The sequence below is a fragment of the Pinus tabuliformis genome, chromosome 3_2, assembly GCF_031772625.1.
Source record: "Pinus tabuliformis cultivar Carrire ecotype Pingquan chromosome 3_2, CPIR1, whole genome shotgun sequence".
Lineage (NCBI taxonomy): Eukaryota > Viridiplantae > Streptophyta > Pinopsida > Pinales > Pinaceae > Pinus > Pinus tabuliformis.
Window position 1 is genome coordinate 788,723,976 of NC_142302.1, and position 14,839 is coordinate 788,738,814.

The window sequence follows — 14,839 nt, forward strand, 5'->3', positions numbered from 1 at the left end:
TCACGCTGAATTTCGGGTCTGAATTTCAGAGCTTTTCGCGCTATATTTGCGGAGATATGATCTGAGGAAGTTGGTCTTTTGTAGACTCTTGAATTACATTCCAAACTAGTATATAATCAGGTCACTGTGGGAGATTTTGCATAACTCTTCCTTGGAGAATCCAATTTGGATCACACTGGTGGCATTGGAAAGAGGACACAGAGGGCTACTACATATCATAATTTCAGAACTGGATGATTCGAAAGTATAGAGATACATCAGAGGCAATATCGAGCTCCTACCAAGTGAAAAAAGGTGTGTAGATTTTTTAAAAAATTTTCTTAAGCTTGGTTTGAAAATTTATTTTGAAGGAATTCAAAGGGCTTAGTAGAGAATTATTATTGGTAACTAATGCCCCGAGGAAAGAAAATGCAAACACCTAGTAATCAACCTGAAAGCTCTAGCCTGACTCATGAAGAAGAGGAAGAAATGCTACATGATATATCAAAATTACAAGACCAGGTACAACAAATGTCACTCTCACAAAAGCTAATAGAAGTTAAGATAAAGGGCGTGGAATCTAAGATGGACGATTTGAAGATAGATTTGAAGACATATTTGAAGAGAGACATGGCAGATTTGAAGACAGATTTGACAAATTTTCTACAAGAAATACTTACTAATGGTGAAAAGGTAGTAAAGGAAACTCATGATGTGAACAAAAGAAATGTTAATTATGATTTCATAGACTCTAATATGGGATTGAAGACCCACCATATTCCAAAAATTGATATGAGGAAGTTTGATGGCAAGGATCCTGCAACATGGATATTACAGATGGAGCAATTTTTCGATCTCAATAATGTGCAAAACACACAAAAGGTACGTATTGCAACTTTATATTTGGAACCAAATCAATCTGTATGGTATCAATGGCTTTACTCTCGTAAACAAATTATCACTTAGGCAATTTTCATGGAAGAATTGACAGCACATTATGAGGATATAAAAAGCAACACTTTTTTTAGCCAATTGATAAGTCTCAAACAAAAGGGTTCAATAATGGAGCACATTGAGGAGTTCCAAAAATTGAACATAAGGGTAAAAAATATTCCAGAGGAGCATAGGATTTATGTGTTCCTAGGTACTTTAAAGGATAACATTCAACGTGATGTTTGCCTTTGGGAGCCTGATTAATCAGAGAAGGCATTCAGGTTAGCAAGAAAAATCGAAAGCAAAATTATGGCAACTAGCAAGCATACCACTCACAACTATAAAGATGGAAGTGTTTTTACCCTTAGTCTTCCACAACCTATAAGGTTGACACCACAGCAATTTGAAGAAAAAATAGCAAAAGGGCTTTGGTCATAAGTGTGCTGAGAAGAAATTATTCTACATAGATTGTGTAGAGGAAGAAGAAAAGGAGCAAGAAAGGTCAAAAGAAGAGGATATACTCCAGGAACAAAGCCTATATAAAGAAGAAAAGAATCCGACCATATCTTGTAATGCATTGGCGGGAATTACAACTCCTCAAACCATCAAGATAGAAGGACAAATCAGGAAGAAAAAGGTAATAGTGTTGATTGATTCAGGAAGTACCCACAATTTTATTCATTGTAAGGTAGAAAAAGAATTGAATTTCTTCTTATATCCAGCACCAGAGTGTCAAGTGATGGTTGCAAATGGAGGAACAATAAATTGCTCTAGAAAGTGCCATAATATCAAGCTATCCATGGGAGAATATGTATTGACTAGCCCAATGCTTTCCATTCCAATGGGAGGTGCTGATGTTGTACGAGGAGTCCAATGGCTACAATCCTTGGGTACAATAGCTTTTAATTTTCAAGAACTTTTCATGAAATTTTCTGTGGAAGGAAAGGAAGTTGAATTAATGGGTATTGCAGGGAAATTGAGAAAGATAATCAGCTCTAATGGTATGACAAAGCTTCTAAAAAGGAACAAAGAGGTGTAATTACACAATTATATTCACTAGATGTTTCCACATTGGAATCATCTATTTCTCCAGATCTCTAAAAAGTCTTGGACAATCATTCCAAGGTATTTGAGACTCCCAAAGTTCTCCCACCTATTCGTGATCATGATCATGCTATTCATCTGATTCCAAGGAGTGTTCCTCCAAACATCAGGCCGTACAGATATCCCTCTGCCCAAAAGAATTAAATTGAACGTATGGTTGCAGAAATGCTAGAGGCTGGTATAATTCAACCGAGTCAAAGTTCTTTCTCTGCTCCAGTAGTATTGGTGCATAAGAAGGATGGATCATGGCGCAAGTGTCTGGATTATAGGGAGCTCAACAAGCTCACTATTAAAGATAAGTTTCCCATTCCTGTCATTGATGAATTACTGGATGAATTGCATGGATCAATTTACTTCACCAAGTTGGATCTTCGTTAAGGATATCATCAAATCATAATGAATACTGAAGACATTCCAAAAACAACATTTAGAACTCATGAGGGTCATTATGAATTTTTGGTCATGCCTTTTGGCCTTACCAATGCACCTCAACATTTCAAGGTTTGATGAATTCAATTTTCAAACCATTCCTTAGAAAATTTGTGTTATTATTTTTTAATGATATACTAATCTACAGCAAGTCTTGGAAGGATCATGTTGAACAAGTTGACAGGGTGTTACAACTATTGGAGGAGAAACAATTATATGCAAAAAGATCCAAATGTTTCTTTGGAGTACAAGAGGTGGAATATCTGGGTCATATTGTATCTCATGAAGGAGTTAAGGTAGACCCTAGCAAAATTAAAGCCATTAAGGATGGAAAATCCCCACGTCCATAAAGCATCTGCGAGGATTTCTTGGGTTGACAAGGTATTATCGCAAGTTTGTTAAGAATTATGGGAGAATAGCAGCACCTCTAACAACATTATTGAATAAAAATGCATTTTCATGGACTCCAAAAGCAATAAAGGCCTTCGAACATCTTAAAGAGGCAATGTGCCAAGCACTGGTCTTAGCTACACTGGACTTCACAAAAACCTTTATTGTGGAATGTGATGCTTCAAGAAATGGAATTGGTGCTGTTTTAATGCAAGATGAAAGACTGATTGCTTTTGAAAGTCGTCCAATCAAGGGAAAGTTTTTACACAAAGCTATTTATGAGAAGGAAATGTTGGCAATACTCCATGCACTTAAGAAATGGCGACCCTACCTAATGGAAAGGCACTTCAAGGTAAAAATGGATCATGATAGCCTTAAATAATTTTTAGAACAAATATTATCCTATGAAGAGCAACAAAAGTGGGTCACAAAGATGTTGGGTTATGACTTTGAAATCATCTATAAAAAAGGGAAGCAAAATGTGGTGGCAGATGCACTCTCAAGAAAGGATGAGGATGTGGAAGCAGGTTGTGTGCCATTTCTATTATCCAACCAGATTGGATAAACAAAGCAAGGAAGGAATGGAAGAATGACGAAGAAGTGTGGGCACTTATTCAAAAGTTACAACAAGATTCTAGTACGTCTGATACATTTAGCTGGCAAAATGATTCGTTATGGTACAAAGATTGCTTATACCTCTGTAAGAATTCCCAGCTAAAACAAAAGATTCTTATGGAATTGCACACTTCTCCCTTAGGAGGGCACTCAGGATTTTTAAAAACTTACCACAGGGTTAAGAAGGAATTTTTTTGGGATGGCCTTAAATCAAATATTCAAAATTTTGTGGTGAAATGTTTGGTTTTCCAACAAAATAAAGTTGAAACAATTAAGACACTGGGTCTATTACAACCTTTATCCATTCCAAGCCAACGTTGGGGGGAGGTTTCATTGGATTTTATCACAGGTTTACCCAAGTCTGAGGGAAAGAGTGTCATCATGGTGGTAGTTGACATACTTACCAAGTATGCACACTTTTGTGCATTATCACATCCATTTAAAGCCAGTACAATTTCTACTGCATTTATGGAAACAATTCAAAAGCTACATGGGAACCCAAAGATTATTGTAAGTGACAGAGATCCCATTTTCACTGGAAATTTTTGGACAAAATTATTTTCTTGTCTTGGTACTCAGTTAGCTCATAACTCATCTTATCATCCTCAATCTGATGGGCAAAATAAGATAGTAAACAAATTTTTGGAAGGATATCTCTGTTGCTTTGTATCTGATAAATAGACACAATGGGTTAAATGGTTTCCTCTGGCTGAATGGTGGTATAACACTTCCTTCCATACAGCAACAAAAATGACCCCATTTATGGCACTTTATGGGTATCATCCACCATCCATCACATCATATTTAAGAGAAAATTCTAAGGTTCAAGTAGTGGAACATCACATCGAACATCAACATCAAGTCCTCCAACTCTTAAAGGATAACCTCGTGTTGGCACATAATAGAATGAAACAACAGGCATATCAACATCACAGTGAAAGAAGTTTTGATGTAGGTGATTGGGTATTCCTACGGCTACAACCATATAAGCAAATGTCCCTCAAGCAAGCTAAGAAGGATAATAAATTATCACCAAAGTATTATGGTCCGTACAAGGTGTTGCAAAAGATTGGTACTATGGCATACAAATTGAAGCTTCCTACAACTTCTCGATTGCACCCAGTTTTCCATGTTTCATGTTTAAAGAAAGTTATAGGAGACAAGTTCCCAGTTCAAACAATATTGCCAGAACTTGACGAGGAAGGAAAAATTATATTGGAACCGGAAGCAGTCATAGAAACAAGAACTCGACAGCTACGAAATCGATCAATTTCAGAGTATCTTATCAAGTGGAAGAACTTATCCGCTGAAGATTCCACATGGGAGGATGGGAATTTTATACAGAAGCATCCAAAACTACTCAAGCGTTGAGGACAACACTTTTTTGAAGGAGAGGGGCATGTTGGGTCCCTATAATACTAGTGATTACTCCATTCCTATTGTAGTTGTACCCCTTATTAATATTGTTGTGCCCCTATTGTCCCCATATTGTTATTACTATGCCCCATAGAATCCCTCTATTGTTATTTTTGTGGCTTTATAGTATTATTGTTAGGTCGGCTGGGTTATATTGTGACTCCTTAGACTCCTATATATAGAAAGGAGGTTTTGTCATTTGAATCATCGAAGAATTGTTCATTTATGTAATGTAAAGGAGGTTGCCCCCTCGAAGAGGTTGAATTCTAAGGCGTTGATCTATCTTTTCTATATTTTTCTTGAGCTGGTTTCATAACACCAGTACAGTGAAACACAAGCACAACTGACAGAAATACAATGCTCTCTAACAACTTTTAAAACCAAATAAATGCATATCTAACCAACTAAGCAGAAAAACTGAAAAAAAATAAATAAATAAATATATATATATATATATATCTATATATATATATATATATATATATATATATATATATATATATAATATATATATATATATATATATATATATATATATATATATATATATAGATATATATATAGATATATATATATAAAAAATAAAATAAATTAATTAAAATTAAAATTAAAAAATTAAAAAAATTAAAAATTAAAAATAAAAAAAATTAAAAAATTAAAAAAAAATTGTATTTTCTTTTTTATGAAAAACTTAAGCAGTAAAGCTATTTTCCTAAAAAGAAAAAATTATTCAGGAAACAAATATCAATCAAACATGCATAGCTGTAGATCCCTAATCATCCTACAAGCAACTTTCCCAACCCATGAGTTCACAGAATTGGCTTCTTATCAAGACTTGGCTGGCTAACGCACTGTAACAGAGGACACAAAGAGTTAGTGGTTGCACTAACGCTCTGTTTGCAAGGCCACGGTGCTTTATAAAGCATTATTTTCACTGGTAGGGTGCGTTAGTGAGGAATAGGCTCTAAAATAAGGCTATGGGGATCAGATCTAAGGTTGAGCACTGTGAGAAGGGTGTTGTATAGTCCTGAGTGGTCAGAAAGGGGATCAAGAAGTATAGGAAGGCTTGGAAGAAAGAGAGATCTGGGAACTTTCTGGGAGAAAACTGGGAACTAAGTGTAGTCCCCAATGGAGTTGCCAATTCTACTATAGGGATTAATGCATGGGTGATTGTGGTGGTGATACCCTCAAGGATCTTCCTGGGATCCTTGGCAGATAGTCAAATTAGCTGCAACTGGCCCAGAGATACATGCACATATCTGTATTAGTGAAATGATAATCAAAGTAAGAAGAAGGATTGTTACCTCAGATCTTGGTGTGGTGTTGCTGGAGAACACAAAGTAGCGGAGTGGAAGACCCCTTAGCTATCTCCTAGATCAATACCTTCACATAAACAAGATGAGGCGTAATATCATAGCATATAACTTCAATAATCAATACAATAATACATAGGGATATCTAACTACATATATCTAAGCTAATCATAACCATTAGTGTTTCATAAACATGTAAATAAATCACAATACCAATGCCATGGAGTGGACAACACAACTGTAGGTCTATATTAATGATATGAAAGAGTGATTACAACCATCAGTTTCATAAAGCTCCCTTACTCCTCCAGCTCCTCTCTCCCTCTCTTTCTTCTTAACCTCTTGAAGAGCCAATGTCTAATACAATCTTTGACAGTCAATAGGCAATCCTTTCAATACTTTCGACCCCTTTCACAATGGCCCTATCCTCAAATATATAGCATGAGAGGATAAGCCTTGACAAATATGTCATGAGTTCTTTTGGGGCAAAAAAAGATATGTTTCCATGATTTATCGCTCTTTCCCTGTTTGTAGACACTGTTAGGAATAGAAATTCCTCAAACAGGTCGAATCTAGAAGTTTCCTTGCTTTATGAGCTGACATATGAGTGAATAAAGGGATATTATTCGGTCAAATGCTCCTTTGACCTCCAGAAACTCACTAAAGTTGACTAACACACCCCTTGAGGCAACGCAGAGAGTTACCCTAGGGACTAACGCACCTGATGCATGGCTAGGAAGCTTTATAAAGCACCTTGCTAGTTCTTGGAGAGCGTTAGCTTGGAAAATAGGCCTATGAACTTGGTCAATATTTCAGTCATCTTGCCCTTCTCCTCTGAGATGATGAGGAGTTCATTTTCCTGTGTAACAGTAATGTGTTATCATTCACACACAGTTGTTAGACACAAGAACATGTAAATAAATAACAAGAAATCATGCCCATAATCCTACTTTTGTAGAGTTGTTATGGCCAGTTAGCTGAAACAAACAATCCATATCATCACACTAATGTTATCACCTAAAAAATTGTCACCTAGCCATTTCTAACTAGGTGGATTGAAATACACCATGTAGGATTAATTTTACCATAATAAAAACACTTTCACCATAGGAAATAATTTAGTAAACTGAGAATATGGCTCTGCAACCCTAGCTACCCTGCTACCCTAGCCATGATTCCCCATTGACTGGGGTTTGCAGGCCGCTCTACGGCTCTGTGAACCCCTTATTCCCCCCGTACCACCGTCCCGTTTTCTCCCTCGAGTTTCGAGCTGGCACTTGGCTCTTTCGTCCCGTGACCCTCTTCCTTCATTTTACCCCCGCTCCTCCGTTTATGCTCCCATTTACTTCTGTCTTTTTCTTTTACCACAGCTTGGCTTTCACCTGTTTACCCTGCATCGGAACGGCGCCTCCCCCTTAGATCGGCCGACAGCTCTGGGTGGAAGTCGTTATCACTGTAACGGTAAGAGCGACCTGCGGCATCGGAACCTGCTCACATTGATCGGCCCCTCCCGCCGTTGGTGCCGACGCATAGCGGTTAACAGGTTTCGAGGAGCTCCTCTCCGGGCGGTTTCCAGCTCTCCGAGAAGGGTATCTAGCAGCTGTCACCATGGACTCTGAGGAGGTGGATTATTCGGAGTCCCCGCTGGCGGAAAGCTCCATTTGGCGCTCCACGTTTTCATCTGGAGGTCTGCACAGTGCGAATCTATCAGCTAGCTTTGAGCATTTTTCGCCCCCATCTGACCCGCCTCTCCCCACCTCCTTTTATCCTGGTGAACCCTCCTCTTGGAACTCCTTTGCGATCCCTTCACCGGCCTCTCTGGGTTTCTTGGCTGACTGTTTTCAACCCTCACCGAACGGAGTAAACCACTCGCCGGTTCTTCCCCCCCTTTCCCTGCCCCCGGCATCCTCCGCGGAGTTCCCTACTCACATCCCAGCAAACCCTCCCATCTCGGTCGAAAACCCCCCCCTATCGGTATCAATCCCTTCCTCGGCCCCCCCCGTCCCCTCCGGCAGCTACCACGAGGTCCCTCCCCTCCCTGAAGCCTTCCCCACCCTCGGATCAACCCCTCTCCCCCCTCCCCCATCCCCCCCCCCTCAGGGCTCACAGGCGACGGTCAACCTGGGACGTATGTCCTCCCGCCCTGCCAAGAAGCAGCGCTGTTTCAAATCGTCGGCGGAGGACGCTTTCCTGCGTCTGGAAGAGGATATTAGGTGGGGAGAAGCCATGGATCTGGCAGATTGTGTTCTAGTGGGACGGATCAGAGGCAGACACGCCACTGCGGCAAAGTTAAAGGAATGGGCGACTGAGATTTGGGGGAAATATCTCGTGGACATTCCATCGGTGCAGACTTTCGTGCGAGGGTGGTTTGCCCTAAAATTTGCACGAGCGGATCACACGAGCTGGGTTCTCTCTTCGTTCTGGAATTTTTAGAAATCTCCGGTCCTTCTCAAGAGATGGACACCCCTTTTCGACCCGGAAACAGAGCTGCTAGGAATCGGTCCGATTTGGGTCAGGCTTCCGGGACTGCCCCTGCAGTACTGGTCGGAAGAAATATTTAAGAGAATTGGGAATGCGCTGGGGACTTACATGGAGTCCGATAAATCTTACATCACGACGGGTTCGCTGGCTTATGCTCGGACCCTGGTGCACATGGACACCAGAGGGGGAGTACCGGAGAACATCGCCATTCATTGGAAATCCACTGCAAGAAAACAGAAGCTGGATTATGAGGGCATCCCATACAGATGCAGAAGATGCCACCAGGTGGGTCATCTCTTTAAGGACTACCCCCTTCTGCAGAAGACCCAGCAAAATGCTACAGGCCTGGAACAGCCAGCCACTGAAGATGCATCAAACCCACAGGCGACCGTGGCACCTCGGCGGGATCAAGTAAACCCATCGGACACGGTGGAGGCTCCTCCTGCACCTCGCCACAAGAAGCAAGCTACAAACAGGGCGCGGCCGCCATCTCCCCCATTGACGCGCTCCAAAGCTGCAAAAGGAGCTGTTTTCTCCTCGGGTACGTCCTCTTTGTCATCTACCTCTATTTCTCACTATGCATCTTTGAGTATCTCGGCATCCGGAATGCCCCCCCTATCTGCCTCCCCCCTCCCTCTTCCCCTTCGGCCCTCGACCTGGCCAAGGTCTCTTGCTCCCCTCGTCCCCCTCCCCAATCTCTTTATGTCTCCTGCTCCATCCCTAGGCCAGCTGGCATCCCTTCCCCTCCTCGATCCCCTCTTTCCCCCACCCTACTTTTCCCTCGCCCTCCCCCTCGGTCAACTCTACCCCGAGGTATCCCACCCGTTCGACCACGAAGCTGAATGTCCCGGACTCCATTGGGATGACTATGGACCCCCATATCATCCAGCCCAAGCAGGGGCGCGGTCGACCATCCACAAAGTCGATCTCTCAAAAGCTAACGGAGGAGGAGGTCCTCCTTGGCAAACAACAGACTTTAGACAGGGCCCTTAGAGCACAGGACACCCTTCCCCCTCCCCCTCCATGAAAATTATGTCCTTCAACTGCAGAGGGTTGGCCAGCCCGGAAAAAAAATCGGCCCTGAAGCGACTACTTCTCTCTAATCCTGTTGACATCTTTTTCCTACAAGAAACCTTATGTAATGCAGACTCTGCTACCTCCACCCTAAACTCTTGGCTGCCTGGGTGGACCTTCTCAGCTATTGATGTTTCTGGCCGGTCAGGGGGCATTGCTATAGGTCTCAAGAACAACACCATCCTGCTTAAGAACATCTGGGGTGGAGGGGGTTTTTTGGGAGCAGAAATATATTCTAAAGACCTGGAGGAAAATCTACAAATCATCAATGTCTACGGTCCATGTCAAAACAGAGAGCTCTTCTGGAATAGACTTTTTGGCTCCCCTCTACTCCGGGCAGAGCACATTATTCTGGGTGGAGACTTAAACTTCTCTATTGGCTTCTCTGAATCCTGGGGCCATCTTGCCCAAATAGATCCCCTCTCTGATTTCTTTGGGCAACTCCTTGAAGATCACCACTGGGTCAATCTTCCCACTGCAAAGATCCAGTACACATGGAAGAACAACAGAGCTGGGGATCAAAGCCTAGCAAGAAGACTGGATCGGTTTATCATGAAAGAAGGGCTCTGTAACCACCACCCTAGATCTCGACAATGGGTAAGAAGTGGTGGAATCTCTGATCATAGGCCTATATACCTGGAATTGGAAGCGAGACAACAGACCCAGAAAGCTCCTTTTAAGTTTAATGCAACTTGGCTCAGGGACCCCTCCTACATCAAGTTGATATCGGATTTTTGGAAATCCCATCCGATACCTGAGGATTCAGACCCAGCCACTGGTTTTGTCAGGAACCTAGCAGAGATCAAAGCGATCTCAAGAGAATGGGCAAAAGAGAAGAGAAAAAAGGATGATCAAACTATTTCACAGGCGGAACAAGCTATCGAGGCTCTGGAATCCCACTCTGATGGCACCTACATAACCTCAGATCAGAAATCCAGGTACGATGACTTAATCAAACAAAGGTCACAAATTCTTAGAGACAGAGAGGACTCCTGGAGACTGAGAAGCAGAGCCATTTGGCTCAAGGAGGGGGATGAGAACACCAAGTTTTACCACAGATTTGCAAATGGGCGAAAGACGATCAACACTATTTGGGAACTACAGGATGAACAAGGATATTTGGTAAGAAGACCTGGAGAACTAGCTCACCTAGCTACTGCACACTTCAGGAACATATACAAGGCCCCAGGACAAGCAAGTCTATTAGAAATCATGAGGGTGGCAGAGCAATTTCCCAGATTTGTGGAGGAGGATGATGCTGAGGAACTCACAAAAGACATCTCTCTGGAAGAATTGGAAGCCACCATGAAGGGATTCCAAAAGGACAAGAGCCCAGGCCCTGATGGATGGACCATTGAATTCTATCTTGCATTCTTCGAGCTGCTAGGGCATGACATTCTCAAAGCTATCAATCACTGCTGCCTAAATGGATCCATTCCCCCGAGCATTAAGGCCACTTTCATAGCCCTCATTCCCAAGGCAGATAAGCCTGAGTCATTTGATGAATTTAGGCCTATTTCACTATGCAACTGCCTCTATAAGATATTGGCTAAGATTCTAGCCAATAGAATCAAGCCCTTTCTCTCAGCCAATATCTCCTCTGAACAGTTTGCTTTTCTCCACAATCGCCAGATCCATGAAGCTATAGGCACAGCCCAAGAACTTCTACATTCTATGCACAGCAAAAATCTAAAAGGCATGATTCTAAAGGTGGACCTCTCAAAAGCTTTTGACAGGGTTAATTTACTATACATTAGAATGCTCCTTACTCATCTGGGTTTCCCCTTCCTCTTTATTAAGAGAATCATGAGTTGCATCTCCGATGTACCTTTCAGTGTCCTCCTCAATGGCACCCCCACCCCCTTTTTTACTGCTGAAAGAGGCCTCAGACAGGGCTGTCCCCTATCCCCCCTCCTTTTTCTGCTCATTATGGAAGGCCTTAGCAGATTAATTGCATCAGAACACAGTCGAGGCCGAATCAAAGGGATCAAAATCTCGGATAACTGCTCCCTCACACATCTACTTTTTGTGGATGATGTATTGATCTTCTTGAACGGAAGCATGGCGGATTCATCGGCACTCCAACAGGTTTTTGATCTTTTTCAGAAAGCTACGGGGATGGTAATAAATGTTCAGAAATCTACTTTAACAGAGTTCGGATGCACCCCACATGAAGTCATCTACACCAAAAACCGTTTCCCCTTCCACATACAGCCTATGGAGGAAGGGCTAAAGTATTTGGGTTTCAGGGTGAAACAAGGAGGGTACAGAATAGCCGATTGGATCTGGCTAATATCTAAAGTGGAAAAAAGGATCAATATCTGGTATAATAGATACCTCACAAGGGCTGGAAGACTTACTCTTATCAAAGCTGTGCTGGAAGCAACGCCGGTGTATTGGATGTCCCTGGCTTGGATACCAAGAGGGATTCTATCCAGGTTACAAAGAATATGCTGCAGATTCTTATGGAAGGGATCTAAACAGGGAAATCTCTTTGCCTGGGTAAAATGGGACACCATTGCAAGACCGAAGAAATGGGGAGGCTGGGGAATAAAGAGATTAGACCTATTTGCTAAGGCACTAGCAGCAAAACTAGGATGGCAGCTCCTTACATCAAATAGTCTCTGGAGGAAAGTGGTCATGGAAAAATACATTGCTCCTGAAAGTATCTACAGCTGGATTCGCAGGGATCAAAGGGGTAATGGCAGACACTCCATCATATGGAAAGCAGTTATTAATTCTCTTCCCCTCATTCGGGAGGGTCTGACATGGAGGATAAAACAGGGCGACTCTGTCCGTATAGGAATTGACCCCTGGATTGGATGTGGAAACATGCACAGATTGTCAGAACAGCTCCTTGCACATCTAAGGGATCATGGAGCTACTCATGTTACTCATATAGCAGATCAAGAAAACTCCAGCCTTCTCCACCAGGCCTGGAAGACTTCACAAGACCTCCATATTCCAATCCCCTGGGGACAAGAATGGGAGGCATTCACAGAGGCACTCACACAAGCTCATATCAGAATTACAGCAGGGGAAGACGAGATTGTCTGGGCTTTAGCCAAAAATGGTATATACTCCTCAAAGGAGGGATACCTACAGTTAATGCACACCCTTCAGCCAGACAATATACAGCAGTGGTGGAAAGCAATTTGGCACCTCAAGGCAGCACCAAGAACGAGACTCCTCATGTGGGCTATACTGTTCAATAAAATTCCAACGGGGGAAAACTTGAAGAAGAGATCCTTCTATGGACCATTCTGGTGCCACTTTTGTAGAAGGAATGAAGAAGATACAGAACATCTCTTCCTCACCTGTCCGGTAGTGAAAGAACAATGGTTTGCTCTCCTTTCACTCTCCCCCTCCCTCCATCAATGGCATGGCTTAACAATCTTCGAGGCCTGGACAAGTTGGCAGGAACAGCACACTGGAAAGAGCAAGAATATCCCTCTCCTCATGTGCTGGTCTGTCTGGACTGCGAGAAACCGTATAATTTTTGATCAGAAACCTCCCCACTGGCCTGTCATTATTGCCCACCTGTATGCTGACCTTGCCCTCATACCTGAAGACCCTCCTCCACCCCCCCCTAGGATCATTACCCCTGAACTCATTGATAAATCCCTCCCTTGGGCATACTTTGACGGCTCTGCCCAAGAGGAAAGCTATGGGGGGGGAGCTCTCCTATATCTGAGAGAAAATCACTGTTTCATGATACAAATTCCCCTGGGCAGAGGCACAAACAATTTTGCTGAACTCTCCTCTGCAAAACACCTCATTTCCTTTGCACTTGAGAAAGGCTGCACAAAACTTCAACTGTTTGGGGATTCAAAGATAGTTTGCAATTGGCTCACCAGAAAATCCACATGCTCTTCTTTCTCTTTGAGACACATTCTAGAAGAGGCACTCAGACTAACAGATGCATTTGATTTTTTTGACTGTCGCCATATATACAGGGAGCGCAACTCTCGGGCGGACCACCTTTCCAAGCAAGCAGCACAGAGGCAAGAAGCGGACTGGTTAATTCAAGAGGAATTGGATGGAACCTTCTTTCAACACTATCACAGGCCCTTTGATGACTACCAGGCACAAAGGGATGCTCATACATGAAAGGGGTCCCAACATACTTAAAATACTGGTTTTTTGTTCATGTATTTTCCTTATATAAACTATTGTATAGGATCAGTAACCGACCATGGCGGACATACATAGTTATTTACTTTTCTGCTGTTATATTTTGGGCAGTGAGCCACAGCTCCACTGCAAAGGAATCCTGAATGTTTTATCTCTCTATATATATGATCATTTTTGGCATATACCTCTCCAAACTCCCTGCGTGGACAAACAGTTTGGGGAGAAGAATGTTTTTTTCATGCAAGTTTGTTTCAGCTTTCTTGGAACAATTAACAGTCTCTTAAAGAGGTACGGAGAGGCAACTAGCCTCGGTATGCATATGCTCAGCATCTACAGAATGTAATTTCTCTTGATATAATAGAAATTACGACTTTTTCTACGGGAAAAAAAAAGGAAATAATTTAGTAAACCATTTTTATTAAAGTATTTATGTTTAAAATTAAAAAACCCCATGAGAATAATTGAATAAACCATTATTTATTTAATTTTCTCTAGAATTAATTATTAAATCATTATTTGATAATTATTTCTTAGCATATTTGACTAAATCATCTTGGAATAATTAAATAAATCATTAGTTATTTATTATTCCTTATTCTCATTTTTGGAACAATTGTTAAACCATTATTTAATAATTATTTCAAATTCACTCTTTTCTTAATCCTCACAAAGTGATTAATAAAACATTTTATTTGTTAATTACCTCAACCACTTTCTAAATAAAGATATTTGACCATTTTGAATATCTTTCCCTCTCCAAAAAATATAATAAAGTATTCCTAATGGTTAGATTTTGATTTGGTCAATAATATTTTATTATTTTCTAATTCCTAATTTAGCTCAATACTTTGTTATAAATAAGAGGTTTTTCCATTCATTCTTCACCATGATCATTATCATCATCACCATTATCGTCTCACTACATTTGAGCTCCCACTTGAGTTCCATCTTGCTTTTGGGTTTTCTGCACA

The 14,839-nt window shown here is 41.6% G+C and overlaps 1 protein-coding gene across 1 annotated transcript; it reads left to right on the forward strand.

The window, feature by feature from the left end:
- Positions 1-8,309: 8,309 nt before the first annotated feature.
- Positions 8,310-13,844, forward strand: LOC149182970 (uncharacterized). The gene is made up of 3 exons (XM_089414750.1): positions 8,310-8,522; positions 8,613-9,201; positions 9,808-13,844. Exons 1-3 carry the CDS (start codon positions 8,310-8,312, stop codon positions 13,842-13,844), a joined length of 4,839 nt encoding a protein of 1,612 aa, XP_089270876.1.
- Positions 13,845-14,839: the final 995 nt, after the last annotated feature.